This window comes from Andrographis paniculata, unplaced genomic scaffold (assembly GCF_009805555.1).
Source record: "Andrographis paniculata isolate CXL003 unplaced genomic scaffold, ASM980555v1 Contig49END, whole genome shotgun sequence".
Lineage (NCBI taxonomy): Eukaryota > Viridiplantae > Streptophyta > Magnoliopsida > Lamiales > Acanthaceae > Andrographis > Andrographis paniculata.
Genome location: NW_026137583.1, coordinates 4,454,426 through 4,480,754, shown reverse-complemented (window position 1 = coordinate 4,480,754; position 26,329 = coordinate 4,454,426). Strand labels below are relative to the sequence as shown.

General features: G+C 36.4%; 5 protein-coding genes across 13 annotated transcripts; 3 read left to right on the top strand and 2 right to left on the bottom strand.

Annotated features, from left to right (window-relative positions):
* Window positions 1-187: 187 nt before the first annotated feature.
* Window positions 188-4,276, bottom strand: LOC127252852 (uncharacterized). 8 transcript variants are annotated; one of them, XM_051277189.1, is made up of 6 exons: window positions 4,128-4,273; window positions 2,578-2,640; window positions 2,261-2,474; window positions 1,306-1,449; window positions 980-1,185; window positions 188-606 (listed from the first exon to the last, which is right to left on the bottom strand). In XM_051277189.1, the coding sequence occupies exons 1-6, from the start codon at window positions 4,177-4,179 to the stop codon at window positions 449-451; spliced, it is 837 nt and encodes a 278-aa protein (XP_051133146.1). In that variant the 5' UTR covers window positions 4,180-4,273; the 3' UTR covers window positions 188-448. The 8 variants fall into 8 exon arrangements, with proteins under 8 accessions (XP_051133146.1, XP_051133148.1, XP_051133145.1 ...); XM_051277188.1 differs by having other exon boundaries at window positions 190-606; window positions 2,261-2,507; XM_051277195.1 differs by lacking the exon at window positions 2,578-2,640 and adding an exon at window positions 2,931-3,016 and having other exon boundaries at window positions 190-606; window positions 2,261-2,507; window positions 4,128-4,256.
* Window positions 4,277-4,331: 55 nt separating this feature from the next.
* On the top strand, window positions 4,332-5,702 carry LOC127252851 (LOB domain-containing protein 27-like). Its single transcript, XM_051277187.1, has 2 exons — window positions 4,332-5,140; window positions 5,254-5,702. The coding sequence occupies exons 1-2, from the start codon at window positions 4,332-4,334 to the stop codon at window positions 5,354-5,356; spliced, it is 912 nt and encodes a 303-aa protein (XP_051133144.1). The 3' UTR covers window positions 5,357-5,702.
* A 112-nt stretch (window positions 5,703-5,814) lies between these two features.
* LOC127252850 (protein NUCLEAR FUSION DEFECTIVE 4-like) lies at window positions 5,815-8,823 on the bottom strand. The gene is made up of 2 exons (XM_051277185.1): window positions 8,285-8,823; window positions 5,815-7,107 (listed from the first exon to the last, which is right to left on the bottom strand). Exons 1-2 carry the CDS (start codon window positions 8,750-8,752, stop codon window positions 5,944-5,946), a joined length of 1,632 nt encoding a protein of 543 aa, XP_051133142.1. The 5' UTR covers window positions 8,753-8,823; the 3' UTR covers window positions 5,815-5,943.
* A 3,497-nt stretch (window positions 8,824-12,320) lies between these two features.
* On the top strand, window positions 12,321-18,125 carry LOC127252986 (protein EARLY FLOWERING 5). Its single transcript, XM_051277384.1, has 9 exons — window positions 12,321-12,588; window positions 12,954-13,047; window positions 13,842-13,927; window positions 15,023-15,072; window positions 15,159-15,228; window positions 15,311-15,392; window positions 15,525-15,934; window positions 16,126-16,665; window positions 17,568-18,125. Exons 1-9 carry the CDS (start codon window positions 12,505-12,507, stop codon window positions 17,784-17,786), a joined length of 1,635 nt encoding a protein of 544 aa, XP_051133341.1. The 5' UTR covers window positions 12,321-12,504; the 3' UTR covers window positions 17,787-18,125.
* Window positions 18,126-18,827: 702 nt separating this feature from the next.
* On the top strand, window positions 18,828-24,548 carry LOC127252907 (DDT domain-containing protein DDR4-like). Of its 2 annotated transcripts, XM_051277296.1 has the most exons (13): window positions 18,828-19,845; window positions 19,940-20,050; window positions 20,332-20,418; window positions 20,505-20,542; window positions 20,635-20,716; window positions 21,382-21,488; window positions 21,624-21,780; window positions 22,317-22,409; window positions 22,590-22,713; window positions 23,133-23,175; window positions 23,272-23,460; window positions 23,536-24,277; window positions 24,359-24,548. In XM_051277296.1, the coding sequence occupies exons 1-12, from the start codon at window positions 19,252-19,254 to the stop codon at window positions 24,260-24,262; spliced, it is 2,352 nt and encodes a 783-aa protein (XP_051133253.1). In that variant the 5' UTR covers window positions 18,828-19,251; the 3' UTR covers window positions 24,263-24,277; window positions 24,359-24,548. The 2 variants fall into 2 exon arrangements, with proteins under 2 accessions (XP_051133253.1, XP_051133252.1); XM_051277295.1 differs by having other exon boundaries at window positions 18,829-19,845; window positions 23,536-24,548.
* Window positions 24,549-26,329: the final 1,781 nt, after the last annotated feature.

Genomic DNA, 26,329 nt, shown 5'->3' with positions numbered 1-26,329 from the left:
TTTTCTTAGTTTTAATTAGGTTCGAATTATTTGTAAATATTGCAAATATTTTCGATTAACCAAAATTTTCGGTTCGAATATGATTTGCGATTTTAGATATTTGTTCGATTCGATTGAATATTAAATACCTGCATATTTACAAATAGTGTGAATAGTGCCCACCCCTGTCTCTTAAGTGAATATGAAGGTTCAATTAGTTGCAGATTTTTTGAATAATTCTAAATTGACATATTCATTAAATCTGTTAGGCAAATGAAAAAGGCCTCTAATGTTTCACAACATATCTGAGAATACAGAAAAAATTTTGACCTGGAAGTTGGAGACAAAAACAATAAAACTGTATATAAAACAGAAACAGTGTACCTGCAAGGCCTGAATGACACAAATCAATACTCCAAGGTGCTACAGGGTTTCCGATGGCCGGAAAAGTTTCGAAAACAGGTAGAGATCAATCGCTCGAAGATCCGTCGTCGTTGTCTTCATGTTCTCTCACTACCCTCTCCAAGAACTTCTTCCTCACTCCATCAAGAACATCGTCTCTCGATTGCTCCCCACTGTGCCCGTTGTCAAGCACAGGGTCCGACTGACACAGAACTACGGCAACACCTAAATTTCAAACCACAACCTCATTTTATATCCCTTCACAAAAAAGAAAAAAAAAAAAAAAAAAAACACAAAACACAAAACACAAAACGGCTATAGTAAATTCCGAGGCAAATGGATAAGTAACACTTCAAGATTTCGAAAATGATTAAAAATGACTAACACATTGCAAAATTTAACCATTCCATTTACGTTTTTTTGCATTGCCATACAGAATACAGGCGGGGTTTGGGTTACTCATAGGATTAGCAGAATAAGGTAAAATCGAACATTTAAATTTTGAGAAGAGAGATTTCTAAAGAAGGCACAATAGAAAGATGTTAATCCTCCTTCAATTAAGGTAAGCAAAAAGATAGCTTGGTGAAGAGAGACGTACTTTCAGGAGTGCACCTTCGTCCAAAACTACGGATTCCCACATGAGTTGCCTTAACAGCGCTGTTATTGTAAACCAGAATCGTGGGAAGATTGAGGTCGGGATAGTTTGGAATACACTCTGTCGATATAATTTTGACAAACTTTGTTGCAGGGTACTTTTTAGCCAAATCTTCAAGACATTGGAGAAGCAATCTACACTCCGGGAATCTGTCAAATGAACCAAATATATACAAAAAAAAAATATATATATATATATATGTAAAAATGGAATGATACACAAAAACACAGGAAATGGCTATTGCTTGAATGCTAATTGTATTTATTTACCCATCTTTATATAGTAGCACTACAACCCAAACATCTTGAGGAGCTTGTGAAACTTCGCGCACGAAATCGGATCCTGAAATTGGAATTACCGAACCAAACTTTGCAACTTTGACGGCTTCCCGCAGCTCGGCCAACCTCTTTTTCCTATCACACTCAAATGAAAGAACATCCATCATAAATGATTGCAACATTCTAAATACTGTTGGTTGGCATATCCATATTCTTTTATCAAATTTTCCCGGATTTCTACTATTCACCCGATTTTTCTCCCTAAAAAACATCAAATCAAGCATTCACTTCTCATTTATTTTATTATACTAAAATCAATTTTACATTCAAAATATCACAAAAACATTTATTTATATCACATCGTTCAACTATTCTTATTCAAAAAAATTACTATTTAAATCACAACAAAAAATCCAAACACCCACACAAACACACCAAGTATTTCTGGCATATACTCAATCTCATTTTCCAAGTAAAACAAGTGTTTGTTTGGAGGATTCTCTCCAAATTTCACTATTCAACGAATTTTTCCACCCAAAAATATCAAATCAAACAACTATTTTTTATTTTCTATATTATACTAAAATCAATTTTACATTTAAAATATCACATCAACCTATTTATATCACATCGTAAAACTATTCCAATTCAAAATTTTTACTATTCAAATCCCAACTCAAAATTCAAAAGTCCGAACAAACACACATTAAATATAATATATATATATATATCTTTCAATTCAAAAACATCCAAACAAACCTTTTTCTGTAAATCCATTAAGACAGCAATTTCTGAATCATCTCAATTTTCGGATTAATTTCTTAATTATTCGGCAAAAGCTCAAACCTTTCAATGCTAATTTCCAACAGTTGATCCGATGCATCAGTAAAGCATCTCAAAAGTATAAAGTAAAATCAAATTAAATATTAAAAAAGTGAATCACTACCTGTACTCATCGAGGAATCGATCGTCGTCAAGATCATCTTCAAGATCTTCAAGCTCTTCCTCAGTTTTCTCGTCGATCCAACTCTTGTCTTTCGGCTTGGAATCCTTGTCTTCAGCTGGCGTGAAAGGAGAGGGCTTGAACGCCGGCGCTTTAGCGGGTAGATTTCCTAGTTTTCTCTGAATGTCGTCCCATTGCGTCGAAGCTCCTTCTATATCTTTGTAAACGAAATGATAATCCGCCATTAAAGCTGAAAATACAGCACTAAAGTTGAAAATGAAAGTCGTAGAGAGAATCTACGGCAGCAATTTGTATGATACCTAGAACTACGCGTCCACAACTCCAACGGCGAACAAAATTCAGAACATCAGATAGGAGGAAGACTGAAACAACTCAGAGGCGAAATTTGTTAAAATAAAATCTGAGTTTTTATGCACAGGGCTGCAACAGAATTACTCGAAACGCAATCAGACACCATGCTCCCATTCTATATCAAATACAAGAAATATTAATTAAAGAACTGAAAAAGAAAAAAAAATCCAAAATGTCTCAAAAACTTTGGAAATCACATAGTAGAAATTACAGAGAACAAAAAATGAAACATACTAAAAATCAATACCCAATCGACACACGAAGTAACAAAAAAAAATGAGAGAAAGAAAGAAATGCGTACACAGTGTGCGCGCGAACGCGACTGCTATGTGTGGAGGGCGGGCGGCGGCGATTTGCGAAGTCGATATATAGGTGGGGAAAGCGTCGCTGGCGACGATCTCAGAGAAATGATTGGAATCGATGGAGGATTTGTGATTGAGATTTGAGAATTGTTAAGGCGGGTTGCTATTAGGGTGCTTTTGTAAAGATAAATGATGATACTACAAAATGAGAATTCAAGAAGAAAATAACAATTGATTCTAAGTAAGAAGAAGGGTTTTGGTATGATTTTCTATACTCAATTTTTCAAAAAAAATTAATACACTATGGGTGTGTTTGTTTGAAGGATTTTGGAGGATTTCTACTATTCATCCAATTTTTTCCCCCCAAAAACATCACATCAAACACCTATTTTTCATTTTTTATATTATACTTAAAATCAATTTTACATTCAAAACATCACATCAAACCCTATTTATATCACATCATACAACTATTCAAATTCAAATTTTTTACTATTCAAATCCCAATCCAAAATCCAAACCCCCAAACAAACACACCCTATATATATTCATTATTTTTATATTCTCAATGAATTATATATATTTTAAAGTTAAACTATACGCTTATATTTGTATTATATTGAAATATAGTGTATCATCACGGGCTAACATTCCATAGTTTGTCCCATGTGTGGGAGCCTCTATCTTATACGGCCGACTAATGACTCATAGTTTGTCCCATGTGTGCGAGCCTCTGTCTTGACAGCCGACTAATGACTCATATATTGGTGCAAGTACGTGTTTCGTATGATTCTTTTATACTATATGGTATATCCCAGGACGTGTTACGCACAAGGGACGGATGGTCTAGGCCTCAGTGCGGACGTGGTCTAAGCGCCGAGCATGTCAGTTTCCGAAGACGTAACAATATACTTGTTTATGGTAACACCGGATGCTATTTATATTACACTGCTATTCAGCCAAGTGCTGAAGCCTATCGGGACGGCGGAGTACAATAAGTGTGACAAAACCTATCAAATTTCTATACAGTTAAAATTAATTATGTTAATTTATTTTATTAGATTAGTATACAATTAATATAATTATACCAAAAAAAAAAAAAAAAAAAAACAAAAACCAAGTATAGCAGGCAAGCAGAGGTGGAGTGAAACACAAAACTAACAAACTTGAGAGAAAACTATAGATGAACGACGTACCTGCAAAATAGGAGAGCCGCCACGCGTCAATCAACCAAGCCATCTCCACCATGTGTCATTTACCCCTTAACGTTTCTTGTTGTAATTCTCTTTTACTGAGTCTTTTCTCACAATCCTACTGCACCGCCATCTCCCTCTGTCCGTCTGCATTATTTCGTCCTCACAAAAACCACGTGATCCTACGAACAAGCTCCCCTGCTGCTAATGATGACCCTCAAGAGCGGCACCGGCCAGGCCTGCGCTGCCTGCAAGTACCAGCGCAGAAGGTGCACCCCCAAATGCCTCCTCGCCCCCTTCTTCCCTGCCGACCAACCTAAAATGTTCAGAAACGTCCACAGGCTATTCGGCGTTAAAAACATTCAGAACTTACTCAAGGACCTCAGCCCCGACCACAAAGCCATGGCTATGGCTATCAAGTCCATCAAGTTCCACGCCAATATGCGCGATAAGTATCCTGTCTTAGGATGTCTCGTCGAAATTCGACACCTCACTTACCAGATTCAGATGGTTGAGGAGGAGCTCCAGGCTGTTCTGCATCAGATCGCTTATTTCCGGCAGCAGTCGCAGACTGCTGCCGGAACCGATGATTACCTGTCGGAATTGCAGCTCGGCATGGCGCCTCCTGGAAATGGAACGAATCTGTCGGTTATACAGGAAGATCATAGCAACAATCCGCCGCAGTATAATGGCGCGATGATGACGAATGCTGCTCTGGCGGATTACGGGATGAATTGCCTGGATTTCAAGGAGAACAATGTGGTTAATTCACTGGCGATTGGTATAAATTATCTGGATTTCAAGGATAACAACGATGTCGATTCGTTGTGCCGACAGACTTACAGCAATAGCAATGATGATAATACGAATTCGACGGAGATGCGATTGCCGCCGCAGATGATTCTACCAGTTCATCAGGAAACAACAGGTCATGATTACAATGAAATACAGACGTTTTCTGATAATATTGATGATACACAGTCTTACATTGGTTCTAAGGAAGCTTATGAATCCAGGTACTGTGGTTTTGTTTCATCTATCTATCTATCTATCTATCTATCTATCAATCTATCTATCTATCAATCTATCTATTATATATATATGTGTGTGTGTGTATGTATGTATGCAGCTTAGAGTCACCATTGAAAGATCCAAGACAGCTCGTGGAGCAAATGGATGAAAATGAACTCAAGAGTGCTGCAGCATGTTTTAGCCTAACAAGTGTAAACTGATGAGAAGTGTTGAGGCCTAACAGGTGTAAACTGTGAAAAAATGTTGTGGGACGCAATCGTCCAATTTTTGTTTTCTTACGCAATTACATTGCATAAAATTGGCCTGTCAATCTTTATACTACTTGCTCTAATCTTCTATGTGCTCAAGGGAATCTATGGTTCGATTTCAACCTAAGGTGCTTCGTGTTTTTGGGTCGTGAAGATGGTTTAGATCTAGATCAAGATCAAGTTCAAGTTAAAAGAATCATAGCCACAGAAACAATCAACTTCAGCGCACAGAAGAAAATGCAATTAAGGCAATAGCATACAGCTAAAAGCCACGCTGCTCGACCGAGTAATAGAGGAAGGTAAAATTAGCCGATGAGCATGCATACATGTTGAGGCAATTTTGAGAAAGATTTTGCTATGAAATTCATAGAATGTGTTATAGAATGCATGTTTGTATGAATCATATCGAATGAAAATCAATCGTTCGAATAAAATCTTATAAGCATCAAACTCGTATACATCAACTGTATTGAAAAAATCGTGATATCCCAGCTTAAGATACGATTACAAGAAGCAATAATATATCAAAGCCGAAAGTATCAGGACCACATTCTTCTATGCACAATCCCAGCATATATTTCCCTAGTCTTCATTAGCAAAACTAAGGCGACGAAACACCCGAAAAGAGTAACAGATGCTAATATGAAAAAAGAAAGCATAAAACAATGGATGCCCAGGCAAGAATTCCCCAGCCCTCTCCCTTCCCTATCATATATATAACCGATCAATCTAACAGAAAACATGTATGATCCAAGAGGGCTAGCTATGGCGATGGTGTTAAATATTGTCCCCATGTGCGTAACACCGAATATTTCAGAAGTAATAGTGGGCATCAACGACCATTGCGAGCCATAACAAACGCCGACTAAAACTGAACCAATGTATAAGTTACCTGGAAAGCCAGAACCGATGACAATGTGACCTGCAGTCATGGCTGCTAGAGTGAGTGTCATGAACAATGGCCTTGCCCATCCTTGTCGATGCAAGAATATATCAGAGACGTATCCACCCCCGAACCTGCCAAGAAAGTTCCATATGCTCCATAAGGAAACCAATGTGCTTCGCTGCACTGCTGTGTAGCCAAGGGATTCTCCGATCTGGCTGATGTTATTGATCGTGGCTAGCCCTGATCCCATCCCGCATATCATAGCCACAAACAGCAGCCAGAAGTTGAGTGTCTGCATTGCTTGTATGAGATTGAGCTCGTGTCCATTAGGTGTGCTGTGCTTTCGCTGGCGTACTCCATCGTGATAATCAGTTGGATTCTCTGATACAGAAGAGCTTTCTTGTGATTCCGGTTCTTTATCCTTCATTAGAGGACTCTGTAATGAGGAATTTCCGTCTGTTAACCTCTCGGGACAGCCCTTTTGTGCTTTGATAGCAATGCAAATAGGCGAAGAGAGCAGAACAAGGAGGAGAGCTAATGTAATGGCACGCGCCCACTGGGGCACTTCAAAGATGTTGCCCAATATTATCAGAACCATGAGAAACGTTGCAACCATAATCGAAATCAATGAGAATCCATTTAAGTATTTCTTCTCATCGTGTGTCGATTGCACCCTATGCACTCTCACAAAAAACATCAGGACGAGAGTTATAAATGTTGGCAGTAATGCGAGCATTAGCAGGAAAGTACTCGGCTTCCCTGCGAATAATGTTTGATACACTTGTATGAGTATTGCTCCACTCAGTCCAAGGAAGCCCTGCCAAGAAAAAACACATATCATAAGAAAACTAGTTCACTCTTTGTCATGAATGTTTGCAGTTGTAATTAATTGAACTCTTAGAAGTTAAGACTTATAGAAAATATCGACAAGCTCCCACACATGAAATAGCTTCAAAGGTTGATGATTTGATATAAAGTATGTTTCAGGTCCGGTGCTAAAGTGCAATATTTTAGGATGCTGAATAATGCAACAGCATATTTGTACACATTTAACAGTTTATTTCTGTTTCTAACACCATGATCGAACATTTCACTAATTAACATCGCGGTTAAACAACTTTTTGTCATTCAATATATAAACGTCCATCAGAGTTCGACATATCATACTCTAGTTCAACAAATTTACATCACTGTTTCAACAGTCCAGTACCGAATTTTAATATCGTTCATGTAGTTCAACAACTTCTTTATACTATTCAACGGGCAAATCCTATCAATTAACAAACTCTTTGCCATATAAGCAATAGGCTGGATTATTCTTCCAATCCAAGCCACTTAACCGTAAAGAAACATCAAAGATTTTACCAAATAAACTGTTGTAGATTTTCATAAATACGATACTGTGCGATTGAAAACAGAGTAATGGATTCAAATCAAACTCTGAAGTAATATAGAGCCATTGAGATGATGATATATCTGGCAGTGCCAACTATATGCCCCAAAGGCCACATGCTAATTGCTAAGCATAAACAAGGCCAACGAAGGAATGAATCAACTATGTGTATAGCTGTATGCATCCACAAAAATCAATGGTGTGGATTTTAACATGACCTGAGGTCCACATACCTGCCAACTGTCTAAAGTTGACATAATTGGATGATCGTGCGACGCAATCAATCTGCGTGGCGTGCAGAATCAGAATAAAATGAAGAATACTTTACTCCAGGATAGTGGTTGGGCGAAGGAAAACTTGAATTGGAAAGGAAAAGAAACGGAAGGGTTAATTAGCTTTATGAATCGGTATATGAAATTTTTTTTATAGCACAACGTCAATCCTCCAAATTGCTCGATCTAATTGTTGATTGTTAAACAAACGATTGAATCACTTATCGAACGAACAGCATCTTGAATTCTAAAAGGTAATTGCAGTTCAGTTTCAAAAACCTTTCTCACACCGCACTGCGAAGATCACAAAGGAAGGCGGAGAAATTTACCTTCAGTATACCAACAATCGTCCCGCTGTATTCAGGAAAGTTCTCGACGCCGGCGACAACATTCGCCGTGTTGAAAAACGTCTGCGCGTGGGCGGCGAGGAACATGAACAAGCACATAACCACCACGTGCGGCCGCGGAATCGCGCCGGTGACCGCTAGCCACATGAATAAGTAACCGACGAAGCACTGAACCGCTCCCGCGGCGTGGACCACCCACGGTCCCCGCAGAAAAGACGCCGGCGCGTCTCTGCGGCTGCTCCTCCGGGAGACGGCGGAGTACAGCAATCCGGATAGAATACCGGCGTTGGCGCCGATGTCCTTGAAGACGGAGACGATGTCGAGCGTCGACTGATCATATCCCTGGCTCGATTTGAGGACCGGCGAGTAGATTCCGAAGGCGTACGACGCACCGCAGCTGCTCTGTATCCATATGCTCGCCGCCGCGGCGATCCATTTGCTGGCCTCCATAGCAAAGCTAGCTGGCTTTCTTCAGTCGGTTGAGACTGAGAATGATTACAGATAGATACAGAAATTTGTATGTATCGATTGCTCCCCTTATTAAGGAGACGTCTTTCGAAAGTTGAAGTGACAATTATACCCTCAATTTCTGAGGTTAGTTTGTAATTTACTTGTCATTATTTTGTCTTGTATTTAGGTAAGTACCCGTCAATTTATTCTCTTTCTGTTTTTTTTTTTTTTCTATTTTATTTTAATAATGTAGTTTTTGTTTTTTCCGAGTATTTTGTATTAAATTATTAATTTATTATAAACAAATGAAATGAAATAATATTTTATTGTGATAATATATAATATAAAATAATCTAATAAAATTTTGAGGGGACATTTATCTTCATAAAGAAGAAAAAAAAAATATAGTAGAGAAGACCGACAAAAAAAACATATTTCAATTAGTTTACAAGAAGTAGTTTAATATAGTGTGGTTTTTTATTTTTTTAATCAAAGTCAATATTTTTTTGTCATTGTTTAATGTGTGAGCGTTTAATTAGTTTTATATAATTTTATATATATATATATATATATAATTGAGCATATATGAAACCACATATCTAATTACTACTTAGTTTTCAAAAACAAATTAACACTTAAAATCTCATTTAGCATGTCAATGAATACATAATAGGACTAAAAGATAACTTTATTTGGTTTTGATTTAAAATTGAATATTTGATTTTGTTAGAAAATAGGTTTGAACAATCGAACTATTGAAGAAGACTAACTCCTTGAATAAATGTGTAATAGTGTAATAATTCACACTTGAAAAAAATAAGACGATTACAACAATGTATATTCACGTAATCGTAACTTTATGTTAACCAAATAAATGTAAATGTACTAAAATAATAAATGACACAAGAATTTGCTAATTTCAATTAAGTTATAATCCACTTACATTTGGGAATATCAATCCGAATAAGATTTTACTATGAACTACTCCCTCCGTCCCACATGGGGTGTATTGGTCACCATAAACACGAGAATTTAGAATAAATATAATTAGTAAATAATTAAAAATATATTAGTGAAAATAATTAACATGTAATATAAATGATTATAGATTAAGATAACTAATTAGTTTAATTAAAATTAAAAAAAATTAAATTAGAAAATTTAAAATAAGATTAAGATGGGTAATCATTTTTCAAAACAACGAAAGTGACATGAGAACGTGAGACGAACAAAAACGAAAACATGAACATGATAAGTGAGACGGAGTGAGAAATATTCATCAACCACAAACACTCGTTCAATCCTTAGCCTCTCATTTTGCTTACCTTGCCAATCTTGAACAAGTAACTGGCTGTTACCGAGGGGCATTTGACAAATAGCTTTTTAGAGCTTTTAGCTTATTGAACACTTTTTTTTAGCTGTTTGACCAGTCAAAAAAACTAATTTAGGTGTTTGGTAAATTAGTTTTTTGAAATAGCTTTTTGGACCCAAAAAGCTAATATCTGAAAAGCTAACTTACCCAACGTTTTGAAATAATATTTTCAGTAATTTTTTTTATTCTTTATATGTCTTTAAAAATTTATTACTACGCATTTTACACAAATAAATATATTTTGATTATTTATTAATTATATTAGAATATTTTATTATAATATAGTTTTACTTTTATAAATTTAAAATAATTAATTTTTATATAAAAATTATTTTAATTGTAAAATTTATAAATTTATTAAAATCAACATAAAATATAAAATATAAATATTAATAATTTATTTTTATATTAAAATTATATTATATAAATTTTATACTAAAAATAAGTTAAATAAATTAAATTTAAAATTTATTATTTTATATTTTACATCATTTTCAAGAAAAAAAAGTATTTATATATTTTAATAAAAATATATTATTTTTTAAAATTTAACTATAATAAAAATAAATACTTTTATAACACTTTTATAATTTTCAATAACTAATAACAAAAAATTTTAAACATTCTAAACTAAAAAAACATAATTGAATATATTAAAAACAAAAATAAAATAAAAATATATTCAATTGTCATTTTACGTATAAACAACTAATATTATACAATTGTTTTACCAAATATTATTTTACTACAAACAACTAATCGAATTAGCTAATCAAATCAACTAATTGAATCAGCTAACAACTATAAGATAATTGAATCAGCTAACATTTAAACACGGCTAATTATTAATAACAATTTATTTCACCAAAACAGCTCTCACAATGTCACCGTCTAAATAAGCATGTAGCATTCAGTGGTTTGTATGTGTAGTACAATTTTCATTAATGATGCACATAAAAAATAAAAAATAAAAAACAAAAAGTCACAAAATTCCAACACGCATGTGGATTCCTTCCGCCTTCTCCTTCGTTTTCTCTTTGTTCCTGTCAGGGATTTTAATTTCCACATCATACAATTATTTAAATTCAAAATTTTTAGTATTTAAATCCCAATTCAAAATCCAAAACCTAAATAAACACTCAGTGCCTTATCTTCTTCTTTCTTGATTTTCTTTTTAGGTGTAATCCTTGTAGTCTCGGGCCTTTCCCGTTGCATGATTGACCTTTTCTTAATACCATCATTTATTTCGATTGTTTCTTTCCTGCAAAAATTTTGTACTCTAGCAGTTTTCATGGCGCAATTTTTAGGGTGTGTATGTTGGAGGGATTGAATTTTTTTTCCACTATTTATTTAATTTTTTTTTTTCAAAAATATCAACTTAAACATATATTTTTTATTTTTTATATTATACTACTAAATTAATTTTACATTCAAAACATCACATCATTACCTATTTATATCAGGTCATACAACTATTCAAATTCCAACTCAAAATCTAATCCTCCAAACAAACACACCCTCAGTCTCCACTCACTTTTCTAGTTTTTAGCATCTTTTGCTTGTGTGACCGAGCTCTTCTGCAATGCTCTTGCAACCGACTATCATTTTTATTTATATCTTTCATCAATCAAACTTAAAGTGTGTTTGTTTGGACCTTTGAATTGTAAGTTGGAATTTAAATGATAATTTTTTTTTTTTTTAATGCGAATAATTGTATAATATAATATAAATAGATGCAGATATAATGCTTATAAAATTAATATTTTATAATATAAAAATAAAAAATTTATTTATATATATTTTTTAAAAAAAATTGATGAATAATAAAAATTAATAAAAATACCCCCAACAATTTTTAATTTCTTACACGTTTGGATTATTCAAAATCCTTTTATTTTTTTCATTATCTTCAATAAATAATTATTTATATTTAAAATTTTTTATATTTTAAGATAATTAATTTATGATTAACCCTACATACATCATTTTTCTTATTTAATTGTATTATATAAAATTTTATTATTTACACAATAATATCCATATTATATATTAAAAAAAATTATATTTATATTTTTAAATAAATAAATATTTTTGTTTACATCTATAATTTCCTTTATATTTTCTTATTATAGTACTATATTTTGGGCCGGTAATCAAGTAGATCCGAATAGAATCGATTAATTCAAATACAAGTATTTGTTGGGTAATAATATTTCGATCGGATCTCGGGTACTAAAAGCCCGCGTGCTTTCTTCGTCGCCCTGTCCTCCGTGAGGCCCTGCGAAACCCCAACTAATCGACGCCAGGTATTGCCGGAATCGGCGCCGTCTCGTGGTCTTCGCTAAAGAAATCGATTAGCGGATTACTGACAGTCGGCGCAATGGTGAAGACGACGAAGGGAGGTAAAACCATGAACCCTACCGATGCTTACCGCAAGGAGCTTCGCAAAAAGGAATTGAAGCGGGTAATTGTTTATCCATTTTTTTGTTTTTCGATTTTGGTATCCAAACGCTTTTTTATGTTACTATCATATTTTATGTTATTTTCCCCCAAAAAATTCTATGTACGAGATTGTGAACGGAGCATTCTAATGGTTTTTCGTTAGGGTTTAACTTTATATGATTAGAAACTCATGTTTAACAAAGTTATCTATTTAAATTTTGGGAACTGACAAAGTTTAAGCTTATTCCGTCTCTAAACTTATCTCCGGACAAAAATTTTGCTGTGCGAAAGTGTGGATTTCTGAATGCTATTTACGATAAAGCATTTGTCGTTTGCGAATTCTGGATATGTTATATCTTATAATTTGGTGGCAATGTCATTTTACAGAACAAAAAGGAGCGGAAGAAGGTGAGGGAAGTGGGACTCTTGAAAAAGGACCCTGATTCATTGAGACAGCAGATTCAGAAGCTGGAAGCAATGAGTAAGTTGAGAATTCCACAGTAAATTTCGAAATCATTGTGTACTCTTACTAGCTATTTAAGTTAAGTCTGTCTTTTGGATGCATGAGTTTGGGTAGATACCTGCTCTTCTATTATGCACCTTGAATGAATACACACATTAACTTTGAGTAAGTGGAAATTTATAATCGTGTATGTATCTACACTGTTATTTTTTAATAATTGTTAGTAGATGGAGAATTGTTTTTTTTTTAGTCATGAGGTGTATTTTTTCCTTTAATTGCATAGGTATATAATTGACGGAACTTTATAGATATAGTTTTGCATGCTTATGAGTGAGGAGGCAACAAATTTAATCCCCCCATTCTTATGCCTTTCTATTTTGATTTGTGAACATGACTAAATAGCTACCTTGTTGAGTTTGGATGTGAAACTCTGTTGGTGTTGTTGACTGCATTAGCATTCATTTGTAGTCAACTTCAGTTTCTACTGATTTTCTTATTTGAGAATCATAGTGGAAAATCTTAATTCTCACGATAGTTCCAAATTAATTGAGAAGCTAAATGATGGACAAGCACATGATTGGGTCTATTGTTCAGTAGATTTCTTGTTTCCTCAAATCCTGTTTAGTCTCTTACCTCATATAGTTTTGCATGCTTCTTTAGCTACACATAAAATTTGGTTCACTTTGAAATTTGAAACACCTCATGTTCGGTCAGATACAAGTTTAAAGTTAGTTTCATTGTGTTTGTCACATATGTATGTAAAATAGAGTCCTTCACATATTTTATATATTTTTGCTTGATGTTATCTGCAGAAGCTGAGGGTCCTTTAGATAAAGCAAGAAAGCACAAAAAGAGGCAACTTGAGGATACACTGAACCTTGTGATCAAGAAACGAAAGGTAATTCCTCTCTATTCAGCAAATTTATTCTGTATTATTGTAATAGTGGAGAGGAAGTTTCTTCTTTATCTTAAATTTTACATGCTGCTGAGACTCATATCTGATTTTATCAGTGAAACTAGTGAAACTTAGGCATTCTGAAAACACAAGCACCTTCTAGAAGGGCTGGTCAAGATTACATTTTTGTTTTGGCTTATGCTAGGATTTTGATTTATTTGACAGCTTCTGTACAGTAAGATTGTTTGTACTATTATCCATGTTCATGTGAAAGTTCTTTTGAAAGGTTGTGAATAGAGGATGCTAATCTTTTGTGAATAGCCACAAGCTATTCATGTGATTTTTCAAGAATAGACAACAATACCTAAAAAAGATGAATATCCGAGAGTTATGGAGATATATGTTTTGGGAAAAGATCTTGCTAGTTGGCTATTGCTTGTTAGTATTTAGTGAAGGAATGAAATACAGCATGCTGCATGTGAGTTGGAATTCTATATCACTTGACGTCCTCTTCCCAAATTTATCATTATAGCTGTATCCCCTTCATGTATGTGCTCAGTTTTAATCACGGTACCAAGCTTAAACAAATACTAATTCTATTTAAGAGACTGAATTGGACATTTTATTAGTACAGTGTAATATATTTTGTACAATCAGATTTACCTATGTTCGCGGAAGTTCATGGGACAATTATTACTTATCAATTTGCAATCAATTGAAGCAGGGTTCAAAGTCCAACCAGGAATGAAACATAATCTATTTAACAGAACACAACATTTCTGGTACAACAGCTCTCTCCAGACCTATATCAACTTGCAATTGTCAATTGATACTGCCAACTCAAATTCAACAAATTCTTCTCAAACTCTCTAAACCAAATAATTTAACAATACAAGCTGAATGATTCTCCTCTGAAATTTTTTGTACACCCCCTCCCTTATTTCTTACGATAGGACCAATCATCTAACTTTAACATAGTTCATTTCTCAATTTGTCTTCCTCTTGGAGATGCACCACCAATCAGTTTTTTCTGTGCTTGGTTGTCCCAAAGATTTTTTGTATTTGATGTTAACAATGTTCCTTCTATCTGCTGTATAGGAATATGAAGACAAAATGAAGGAAAAAGGTGAAGCACCAGTTATGTTCAGGTAAGTTATTGTGTTCTACGTTAAATATATATCATCTCTTTATGAAATTGCTTGTTCAAAGTTTGAGGATATTATTCTATCTGCAGCCATTTGGGACCTGTTCGAAGGCGTGCTAGCGCGGAAGAGGAAGAAAGAGTCAAACATCCTAGACCCGAAGTAAGTTTCTTTGTTTCCATGGTTTACGATATTGGTTTACCTGTGTATCCATCAACCAATATATGGCAATGCACTGGTGCAGGATTCAGTCTACTATCATCCAACCTTGAATCCTTCGGGAGCTCCTCCTCCTGGAAAGCCTCCAATGTTCAAGTCATCCATAGGTATCTTATGATGTTTTTTCATATTTCAGTGAATGTTACTTATTTGATTCTCTGGATCATTCTTTGCATTTTGTCCTGAGAATCCAAGATTATCTTTTGTATCTAAGGTTCTCCTATTTGCATCACATACAGGACCAAGGATACCTTTATCAGAAGCATCAACAAGTAATACTGCATCAGATTCTAAGACTGAAGAAGATGATGAAAATTTACCCATGCCTCCTTTGCCACCGCCTCCACCACCCCCTTTGCCTGGTGCAGCCTTAGATCCTGGAAGTAGCTCTGGTTTGCCTGTGTCATTGCCATTGCCTCCTCCACCACCTATGCCTCCAAAGCCAGCAGTCACTGACGCTACTGTATCATTACCACCACCACCACCACCTCCACCTGGTCCGCCTCCGAAAGAAATACTTTCTGTTCATCCTCCACTTCCTCCACCTTCATCAATTACCCAATCTACTCAACCAACCTCCCTGGGTACTGATGGAAGTGAGAAGCCTGCAAAATCAGAAGATGACTCAGCCTCAAGAGATTCAGTTCAGGTATGCATTTGAACCATTCAAAATGTTAGACATGAGCTTTTTGTATGATAAATTGCAGGACATGGTAGTGTTTGGTGCTGGGTGTCTTTTAGCAAGGGATCATGTATATAATTGATGAAATTTTTTATCCCACTATATGGTTTCTTGCAACTTTTAACTAACTGACATTATGTGCTGATTTTCTCTTATAGATGCCATTGCCAAATAATCTTCCCCCGCCACCACCTCCGACATCTATGCCTCCAGAGTTGAGCAGCAATCAGCCTGAGGGATTGTCTTCTAACTCTGACACAAAATTGCCAATTGATGCCCAAGATTTATTAAAACTGGCACCACCTCCTCCACCACTTCCAGTAAGGCAACAGCCACCCATGCCTGGAGTTGTGGTCGGTGCAAATGTAAGACCTGATGTATTGCCTCCAGGTATTTCTCACTTTCCTCCACCACCTCCTCCAATGGAAATGCGCCCTCCATTGCCTCCAACTGGAATTCCTGGGCAGCCTCTTCCTGCTGGAGTGATGGTACCACTATTACCAAGACCACCTTTTGGACCTCCACCTGGGCATCCTTCAATGATGAGACCACCACTCCCTCCTGGTCCTCCACCTATGTTACAAGACGACTTTACTGCTAGACCTACCGTTCCTCAGAAGCCATCTTATGTTAAATCTGCTGCATCAACTGTTGTAAAGAGGCCTCTGGCACAGCATACTCCTGAGCTAACAGCTATGGTACGTTGAGATACTTTTGGCTATAATCGATATTGAATTAAATCTGAACTCATTGTTGAAATTATTGTCTTATATATATATGCATAATTGACTTATTTGTACTATATCCAATGAGTAGCTATTTGAATATCGGATTATAGTTCAGCCTCCGAAATGGATTTATTATTATTATTATTTTCTACACATTTCTGTTAGGATAATTTATGTGCTGTCTAACCTCATTTTGTGGTTGTAGGTTTGCATTTCTTTGATTTCTTGGTTGTGGTTGTGGTTCTATGGTGAAGGCTAATTGGATTACAGGATATCTATTTTTGATGATCTGTACACTGTTCTTAACAAATAGTTATATTGACCTGATTCTCAAACCATTGTTTTGATGGATTGTTATCATTTTCTTTATGATCTTTTGTAAACTGTTGACCTCTTTTTTTTTTTTCTACTTTTATACGGTATAGCGTTAGTTAATGCCTAGTTTATTTATTCTCCAACTCATTCCTTCTTTTTGGCTTTCCCATGTTTTCCCTCCCTTTGTTGGCAACTATTTTGTTAAATGGTATCTATCTTCTTACTTCTGAATTTATAGAATTGCATAGCAAAAACTGATCTTGATTTTAGTTGCAATGCTCTTCAAAACATAGGAAACACCTTATGCTATGTTGCTTATGCAGTAGAGAAATTCGACATTGTGTGCTCCCATTCAAATTGCTCAATAAACCGTATTCTTTCGTTTGTTGGGATAAACTTAGAGAATTGAACACATCCCCTCTGTTTATGTTAAAGTTCATTTTCCATGCAATTATGTTGCATAAAACCCGTGTAGCGCAGGCAAAGCATCTCCATGCCTGTGGAGGTTTTGATTTTAGAATCCACTCTCCTGAAGTCATTCTCTCTGTTTTTTCCAGGTTCCTGCATCTGTCCGAGTCAAGAGAGAGTCTGCCCTCCCAAAACCAAAGCCCAAGACATCATCTGGTTTGCCTACCAACCCGCCTGCCCCACCCCGACCTGTTGCAAAGCAAGAATCCACCAGTTCATCATCCTCTGCACTCAAGCCCCAAAGCATTGATGACTCGTATACGGCATTTTTAGAGGACATGAAAGCTCTCGGTGCGCTCGACAGCTGAAAGGAAACAGCATGGTTCCATTAGAAAGTAGACAAAGTCATGCGCAAATCGCTTCGATTCACTCCGGCGCTGTTTTTTCTTGTAGAATCAGTATTCTCCTGCTGGTGCTGTTCTGAACAACCTGGAGTTGTTTTAATGGGGACTAACTCCAGAAAGGAATCCAATGTTAGTCTGGTGAAGTTTGAGTTGTATTTTAAATCTCATTTAAATCCTCACCCCCAAAAAAAGTCATGTTGATAAATTCCATGTTTTTAGAACCAAATTTTCTCAATGTCTTTACATAAATCATCTTTTGCAATGGCATTTAAAGCATGTTAGACACAACTCAATTTTGATTTGATTGATAATTTGATATACATGCATTTGATGCTTGTGAAAATTACCTATTAAAAAAGTTACCAAAGTTTTACTGTCGTAATTGCCTCTTTCCATCAAAAATCAAAAGGTTGGTTTTGAAAACCTCCACTCAAAATGGTCACTTCCACCACATCCATTTATTTCTATATTTTACTATTGAACAATAGTGTTGCTAATCTATGATTTGGTTTGCTTGAATTTCTAGTGTTACTACAAATAACTATGGGCTGAAATTTTATGTTACTTTTTTTGAAAGAGTGTTACCAATCATAATTATACAAAAAACATCAATAAAACCCCAATTACGGTATCAAATTGAGCATCTTCAATCGGCAAACAAGTCAAATTAGACGAACTATGCATCGCACATGTGACATGTAGGCGTCGATTTGAATCCATAACCTCGTGGTCGCTAATTTATCCTCCAAACCATCAAGTCATCTGGGACTATCTATCATCTGATGTTGGGGAAAGATTGAGTTGTTCATATGTGTTATTTGTCCCAATTAGCAATATGAGGCGATGAATTATAAAATTTATAATTCACCATTAAATGCAGTCGGAGCACGGTAATGAATGATAAAAATCCATAATTTAGTACAGTAAATGCAATACTGGTTATGATATCGGATGATTCGAAAGAGAATGGGATTCAGACAGCAGCACTAGTATCTCAAGTTCAACCCGATTTCCATTACACACTGATTGCAGTAAAGGTCGAGTCGCCGAAACCAGATAGAGAGAGAGAGATCATCACTATTATCTTCCCCCACCATAAATTCACACAAACAAACTGTATCTCCGCTGAATCTATTCCATTCTCTAATCTGCTTTCTTTATTCGATAAATCTTGGGTCCTAACTCTAACCCCATTCAGAAAAATCCTGACTTTGCCATCCTTCCTTCCTTTCTACCCCTCTCTCAACTCTCCTATAACTCAATCTCCATGTTTACCTGCCTAATTTTGATTCTAACGATTATCTGATTACACCCTCTTTTATTCCCCCCAATCTTGAGCTTAATTCTCCTGTTTCGCTTTGTGTTTTGTGCATTGAATGATTATCGACGAAAAACCCTTGCGTTGAATTACCTTCCCCCATCTGCTTCAATGCAAGCCCTTGATCTCCAGTGCAATCCAGCCCTAGATCCTCGCGCGCCCGATCCATTCGCCATGTCCGACCATTCCTCCCCAAATCATGGCTCCTCTCCAATCCCCGAAAACGGGGAAACCCGCGCCGAAAATATAATCAAGAGCGAGGCGAAGAAAGAGACCGATGTCAAGTCTGATACTGTTAATGGGAGCAGTAACAGTGTAGCTTTTAGGAGGGAGAGGCCAGCTAGGGCGTGCACGCAGCGTGCGGCGGCGAGGATGCAGGCCGCGGCCGAGGCGGAGGCTGCGGCGGCGGAGGCTGCTAGGAGGAGAAAGAATGCACGGAGGAAGGAGAGGCTAGCTGCCAGGTTCTTGAAGGAAGTATCCATGGAGGAGGAGGAGAAAGAAGAGGAAGATGAAGATGGGTTTGAGGTGGATACAAATGGTGGTGTGGAGGAGAATGGGGAGGGGGGTGAGTCTTCTTTAGCAATATCCAGGTTGCAGTACAGTAGAGTGGTTACGCCGCTGCTCGGAGAGCCTGAGCCGTCGCAGCTGCCGCGCTGGGGTATTCGGTCCATGTGGCAGTTGGCTTCAATTCTCAATTTTTTGAATGTATGTTGTGTGATTCTTAATGTGGTGTGTTGTGTGCTTTGGAGCTAATCTTGGTTGATTCTGTGTTTTTTCTTCTGTTGGATGAGCTGTGTAGGTGTTTAGAGGCTTGTTGAATATTAAAGTCGAGTTTTCCGTGGATGAGTTCGAGACGGCTTTGATTTCGCCAAATACTACTTTGGCTGATATTCACATTCCCTTGCTAAAGGTGAGAGTGAATATGCTTGGATTTGGTGTATGCTTTTTTCATGAAATCGTATGGTTTGTTGCGAAGCTTATTGTTGCATTTTCTTTATTGCATTGTGTAGTGTTGTCTATGGATATTTTTAATTTTGATTGGTTTAATGATATGAAGTTGTAGTGTATCTGAAACTGTAATACGTCGTTTTTTGATGAGTTATTTGTATGGATGTGGTTTTAAATGAGCTCCATGCTTGTAAGTTCTTTATTGAAGGTTGTTCTTGTGCCTTTTTTAATTTTTTTTCTTAGGCAATTCCTCCTGTTGCGAGAATGGCACTTGGGCATCCTACTTGGATTACTGTATTATGCCGGAAATTGAAAAATTGGTGGCATTGGGTAATTTTATTATCGATTGTTGAAAAGGAGTTTCATTTCTCTCTCTGAAATGCTGTTGAATTTACACATCTATGCTGTCTTTGCAGGTTGCAGAAGGTGATCTACCTATAATTGCATCACATGGGTTTGTTTCTCGATGAAATCCACTTATGTTAAGTGCAAGAGACAATAGTAGTGTGTCTTTAATTACAATATTTTGGGGTTGTGTTGGTTTAGGACTGAAGTTGAAGCTTACCATGCACTTGATCCTGGGGTGAGAGTGGTGATTCTCAAGGCTTTATGTGATATTCGCGTTGAGGTATACCTTTTCTAAATGTTTTTCTTCTCTCATATGTTGAAATTAATTGTTGGAGATATATTTAATTGGGGATGTGCAGTGATTTATCTAATCTTGTAACCGATTTCCTATGTATCTGTTTGCGTGACTTGATTTCCAATCTCAATGGTTTTTGCCAGCCATTCCGATAAAAATTGATGAAACTTTTCTCACTTTAGTTTCACTTTCAATCTGGGCTAGTGAAGAACAAGTACTGCTTTGATTTCTACTGATCCTTGATTGTATGTAGGGGCTTTTGTGTAGAATTTTTTGAAACATCAGACGAGGGATATGAATCCTTTGATCCTAGATGATTGAGGAATTGCTTATACCAAAAAGAAAATACAAGAAAGAAATCATGAGTCACTTTTTTTTTTGTGTGACAGACTTGACCGAGAAGACATCAATAGGATTTGAATTCATAGTCATGATCAGAAGATATAATAGAAAAATGCAACATTGTGTAGGAAAATTGACGAGGACTTTTCTGATTGAATTGTTTATAAGTTGCAAGATTTTACAAACTAAGCATCTGTAGGAAGGCATGAAGTATACTTAAAGTCTCTTTTGATATGCTAGTTTACATGTTCAAAACATATAGCTGTATTTGCCGATTTCACTATGGTTGTACTTATCCTTTTCTGCAGCAAGAAGACATACGGAGCTATATAGACGGTTCAATAAAGCATGGTATTCAGCTATCAACATTTCGGAAAGAACGACTTGGTGGTGATTCCCACGGCGTTTCATATTGGTAACTTACGTTCCTTTTAGGTGATATATTAGCATTTATAGCCTTCATGAACTTGGTGGTGATTCTAGTGGCGTCTCACACGTATGGAATCGTTTATTAAGTTTTCAATATTTTTATATGATCATTCTTATGCAGGTTCGAAGATGATCCCATCGTTGGTCATCGTCTATATCGGGAGATTAGGAAAGTTGAGGTGAAGAAAGGCAAGGGAAGAAATATTCCCCCAATTCCTCATTCCTCGTATCAATGGGAAACAATTGCCACTAACTTTGATGAATTCCTGACCGTTTCTGTAAGTTCTTGTTGTTGGCTTCTTCGCATTATGCTTGATTATGGGAAAATGTTCGTATTCCAATCGGTCAAATGGAAGCACAAGATCGATTCAGCGATTTCCATTATGCTGAGATCCAAGGAATGAAAAAGCAAACTTTAGAGTTGTAAAAATTTTCAAGAATTCTGCCGTCAAAGATTGTTCTTTGAGTGGGTTAATATCAGAATTAGAAATAGAAAACTGACTTGGAGATGAAACCACAGCAGGATAGATATAAATACTAACAGGGGAACAAGGCTATTCCTTAACACCTAATTTGCTCTAAACCACGTTGTTATCTGATTTACAGATGATGGTTGATATTTGTATGGTACAATAGTTGTGAATATATGTGTATATATATATATATGTCTACTTGATTCAGCTGCAATTGTGGTGAATATGCTTGCGGGTACTTTATTTTCTGTCTACAATTTAACTCTACGATTTTCTGGCTTGTGGTTTTTCCCTTTCCCCAATTGGTGCCATTTTCTATCTAATTTTATGCTTTTCTGCAGGAAAAGCTCTTTTCAAGTAAGAATCGAACTGAGGTTTCTGTTGGGAAGAAATTAAAAAATGACTTTCTTCCTGAAATCGAGAAGGTCCATAAGGTAATCTTCTGCATCTTCATTGAAAGATGATTAGAGCAACGCCACTTTTGTTAAATTCATTCGGCAGTAATTCTAGGTTCAGTTTGTATAGTCTCTTTTCGTCTAAGATATGGTCTCATTCTTTAGATTTACCTTTTCCTCTATTCGGTGAGGTTGGAGCTAATATGTAGTTATCTTCAGAAAAAGGAGAAACTTTTAAAGAAGCAACATCGACAAGCGCTTATGCTTGATAACATGATGAATGTTGACGGTCTGGCTACAGGACGGTCTCTCCGCGATAGAAAACCAGTCACTTATACTTTTGGTACGTGTACCATATCTTTCACATTGTAAATCTATTCACGAGCTTTTAGTTTTCGAATATGCGCCAAGGTTGTGCTTGTATTTGAGCTTCAAAATATTTCTAACTGGTTGGAAAATTGAAGGGCATTCTTACTACTATTTCCAATTTTTATTGCATGAGGTTTAACTGGAAGCACGTGTGTTTCCCCCGTCAAATAATTATTTATTTGCGTCTTAAGCTGTAGCAGAAGAACAGCAATTGAACCTTATTTGGTAGGTTTTAGGAATGTTTTTCTTAGTCGATGTGTCAAAAGGGGGTGTTATGACTTACTATGTCATTAGATTTCGGAATGTTTCCTTGTCTGATGAACAAGGTGCATTTTTCAGTACCCCAGCCAATTATCATACCTTGATATATTTTTGTTCTGAATGTTTGTCCAGACGATTACGACAGATCAATAAATGAGGCTATCAAGGTTACCAAGTAAGAATCTCTCTCTACCCATGCTGTCGTACATCTGAAAATGATTGTTTATGCGTGTATTTAAGACATTCGTCATTTTATTTCTGTGTACTCCAGGAAGAAACAGTCCTCTCCTGATGTCTTTAATGGAAGCGATCCTCTTGTAAAACCTTCGACTTCTGCAAATGGTAAGTGGGCTGGCCCTTCAGAGCATTCTCAGCACCTCTCGTTTAGTGCGCCGTCTCCAAACTCGTCCGAGGATGATGATTTATACGACTATCAGAAAACCGAGGATTTGGATCGCAGGTAACCCAATGTAATTCCTCTACAGTGTCGATTTTCCAAATAAACCGTTCTAATTCAACTATACGTATCATGTAGCAATCGTCGTAGGCAGAGGCCACAGCGGTATTCCGTTGCAGAGTTTGTTGAAGCTGTCTCCGACAACGATGCAGATTTCGACAGCGACGACGATATAGTCGGTGAAGTTGTTTATCATGAAGACTACCTCAGAAGACAGAAAAAGAGGAGGACGAGTAGCAGCTCAGAAGGCGATGAAGAGTACAACTGGAAAGAAGAAAATCCCGAAGAAGAGGAAGAGGAAGAGGAAGAAGACGACGACGACGACGATACAATGAGTACAAGCGAGGATAGCGGCGAGCCGCGGCGATCTAAAACAGTTGCAGGCCGCACGAGGCGGGAAACAAGGTCGAGATTCGTCAACGAGCTCCAATCCGGTCTCAGGCGCAGCAAAAGAGCAACTCGAAATCACATCAATTTCAAGCAGTACGACGTGTTTGAATCAGATACCGAATCGATGAAGCCCGAGAAATCGAACGAATCTAGCGAGGAGCACTCTTATGCAAGCGGTAACGCAGATTTCTCGACAGGTAGCGAAGATTCCGAGGAAAAAAACAACGAACCGGATATGCTTACCAATGCACCTACTGAAGAGCAGCTTCCCGACGCAGTAGATGGAGAGCAAACTGATCCACCGGAACAAGCCAATAACGTAGATCGAGAAGAAGAGGAAGAAAACGTACAAAAACGAGGTTTTCTTGATCTAAATGAACTTGCTCCCGGTTCTGGATTTGACGACGGTCCCTGAACTCTAAAAAAAAAAGTAAGGATCAAATTGCCTCCTCTTCCTCGAAATTTAAGCTTCGTTCGTCATTGTTGATTTAGTTTTATCGATGTTTTCCAGTGAGCAGCAGCTTTATGCTGAGAAAATTATGTAGGCGTAGGCGACTTTATGCAGTGTTGGCTTGATAGCGAAAGAGCTCGAATGATATATGGGAACTTATCTTGAAATGAGTTGTTACTCGACTGGTCGATTTATTGTACAATAACTTGTTAACTGATACTTGAAATGGAAGGTTTTGTTTAGATGATGATGATGATCCGGTTTCTTGGTACGTTGTTAGATAGTTTTCTTGATTTATTCGCAGAATTCATAGCAGCTTAACACACCGGATTTCATCAGAACTCCGAAGTTAAGCGCATTGCATTCAAAAAATAAAATATATTGTGCTAGTAGGAACATTGAGTTGGATATTATGGGAACATGTCTAGATGGCGAAACCGGTATGTGTCTCTTGTCTTTTATGTTCTTCTTCGATGGATTTGATGTTCTTTTTGCTCTTTGATTACTCTAAAGCGCGCCGTGACTTTGCAGGTTTGAGGTTTTCTGGATTGATCAAAGGATGTTCTTCGACTCGTGGGTGAATTTCTTGCGGTAAGAAAGCTCGATATGTTTATCTATGGAGTTGAGCAATCCAGGAAGGGTAGGTTTGCTCCCAACCTTTTCTTCCTTATCTTTTGAGTTAATTTCTTATATTTCTTCGTCTGAATGATTGATCTCCTCTTCTCAGGCGCGCTCCGTCGCCGGAGTCTCGAATTTGGCCGGATTTTAGTTGCCATGGCCATTGGTGTAGAGCTTCCTCTGCCTTCCTGTTCTGTATTTGAACTTCCCTCCCTATCTTAAGGACATGTTCAAGGTACATTGTTTGGAGTTTTAATAAGATTTGAAAATAGAAAAAGGTCGAATATAAAAATTATTACTAACACTATTACATTTATATTCATTTAAGGCTTGACAAAATATAATATCCAAGGTGGCCATTCGGGCCGGCCCGATTTTTCTGTATCAGGTCAACCTGATATGATTCGACCTGATATGATTCTCGACTTCAAACTGAGCTGATAAAATATAATATCTAGAGGTGGCCATTCAGGCTGGCCCGATTTTTTTGTGTCAGGTCAACCTGATATGATTCGATTTCAAACTGAGCTGGCCCAGTATAGGTTTTTTTAAGGGGTGTCAATTTGTATTTTTGGGTCGTGTTCGTGTTGGGTTGAGCCATAAAGATAACAAAATAACTATCAATCCGAACCCGAAATCTGACCTGAAATCCTAGACCTGAACACGACACGAATTCTTTCAGGTCGGGTTCAGGTTGACCTGAATTAGTTTCAGGTCACCTGAAACCCGAACAAATCCGATACAAACCGGATACGAAACAGACCCGAAAATTTTTAAAAAAATTAAATTGACCCGAAACCCGAACAAATCCGATACGAACCGGATACGAAACAGACCCGAAAATTTTTAAAAAAATTAAATTGACCCAAAAGATATCATTTTATTTTAATTTTTAAATTATTTTATATTTAAAATAATATAAATATTATAAATTAAAATAATAATAATAAAAATTTCAGGTCAATCCGAAACACGAAACTCAAAACCTAATCTGATTTTGATATTTCAGGTTATCAGGTCAACCCGAAACTAAACCTAATCTGATTTTGATATTTCAGGTTATCAGGTCAACCCGAAACACGACCCGAACACGACACGAATTTTTTTTTGTTTCAGGTTCGGGTCGACCCAATTTTTTTCAAACCCGAAATACCCAAACCCGAACCTAAAAAATTTCAGGTCGAACGGGTTCGATTTTTCAGGTCGGTTTTACTTTTGACACCCCTAGTTTTTTTTTTCTTAAACTTTTAATTAATTTAGAATGAAATATATTTTAGTAATAAAAGTGGGAAATTGAATCTATAATCAAATATATATAAACTAAAACTTTTACCATCAATGTTATAATTTTTATTTTTAATTTAAAAATATATATAAATTTATAAAATTTAAATATTAATTTTAAAAATCAGG

What these genes read in the sequence shown, in the direction of transcription:
- LOC127252852 (XM_051277188.1), bottom strand. Translation starts at nt 4,179, where the DNA reads ATGGTGGAGATGGCTTGGTTGATTGACGCGTGGCGGCTCTCCTATTTT. An exon ending in TTGTGGACGCGTAGTTCTAG is followed by an intron (nt 2,508 to 2,577) that starts GTATCATACAAA and finishes CTGTATTTTCAG; the next exon opens with CTTTAATGGCGGATTATCAT. An exon ending in GTGCTACTATATAAAGATGG is followed by an intron (nt 1,186 to 1,305) that starts GTAAATAAATAC and finishes TTCATTTGACAG; the next exon opens with ATTCCCGGAGTGTAGATTGC.
- LOC127252851 (XM_051277187.1), top strand. Translation starts at nt 4,332, where the DNA reads ATGATGACCCTCAAGAGCGGCACCGGCCAGGCCTGCGCTGCCTGCAAG. An exon ending in AAGGAAGCTTATGAATCCAG is followed by an intron (nt 5,141 to 5,253) that starts GTACTGTGGTTT and finishes GTATGTATGCAG; the next exon opens with CTTAGAGTCACCATTGAAAG.
- LOC127252850 (XM_051277185.1), bottom strand. Translation starts at nt 8,752, where the DNA reads ATGGAGGCCAGCAAATGGATCGCCGCGGCGGCGAGCATATGGATACAG. An exon ending in CGATTGTTGGTATACTGAAG is followed by an intron (nt 7,108 to 8,284) that starts GTAAATTTCTCC and finishes TTTTCTTGGCAG; the next exon opens with GGCTTCCTTGGACTGAGTGG.
- LOC127252986 (XM_051277384.1), top strand. Translation starts at nt 12,505, where the DNA reads ATGGTGAAGACGACGAAGGGAGGTAAAACCATGAACCCTACCGATGCT. An exon ending in GCAAAAAGGAATTGAAGCGG is followed by an intron (nt 12,589 to 12,953) that starts GTAATTGTTTAT and finishes GTCATTTTACAG; the next exon opens with AACAAAAAGGAGCGGAAGAA. An exon ending in CTCCTGAGCTAACAGCTATG is followed by an intron (nt 16,666 to 17,567) that starts GTACGTTGAGAT and finishes TGTTTTTTCCAG; the next exon opens with GTTCCTGCATCTGTCCGAGT.
- LOC127252907 (XM_051277296.1), top strand. Translation starts at nt 19,252, where the DNA reads ATGCAAGCCCTTGATCTCCAGTGCAATCCAGCCCTAGATCCTCGCGCG. An exon ending in ACCAGTCACTTATACTTTTG is followed by an intron (nt 22,714 to 23,132) that starts GTACGTGTACCA and finishes ATGTTTGTCCAG; the next exon opens with ACGATTACGACAGATCAATA. An exon ending in GAGGCTATCAAGGTTACCAA is followed by an intron (nt 23,176 to 23,271) that starts GTAAGAATCTCT and finishes TGTGTACTCCAG; the next exon opens with GAAGAAACAGTCCTCTCCTG.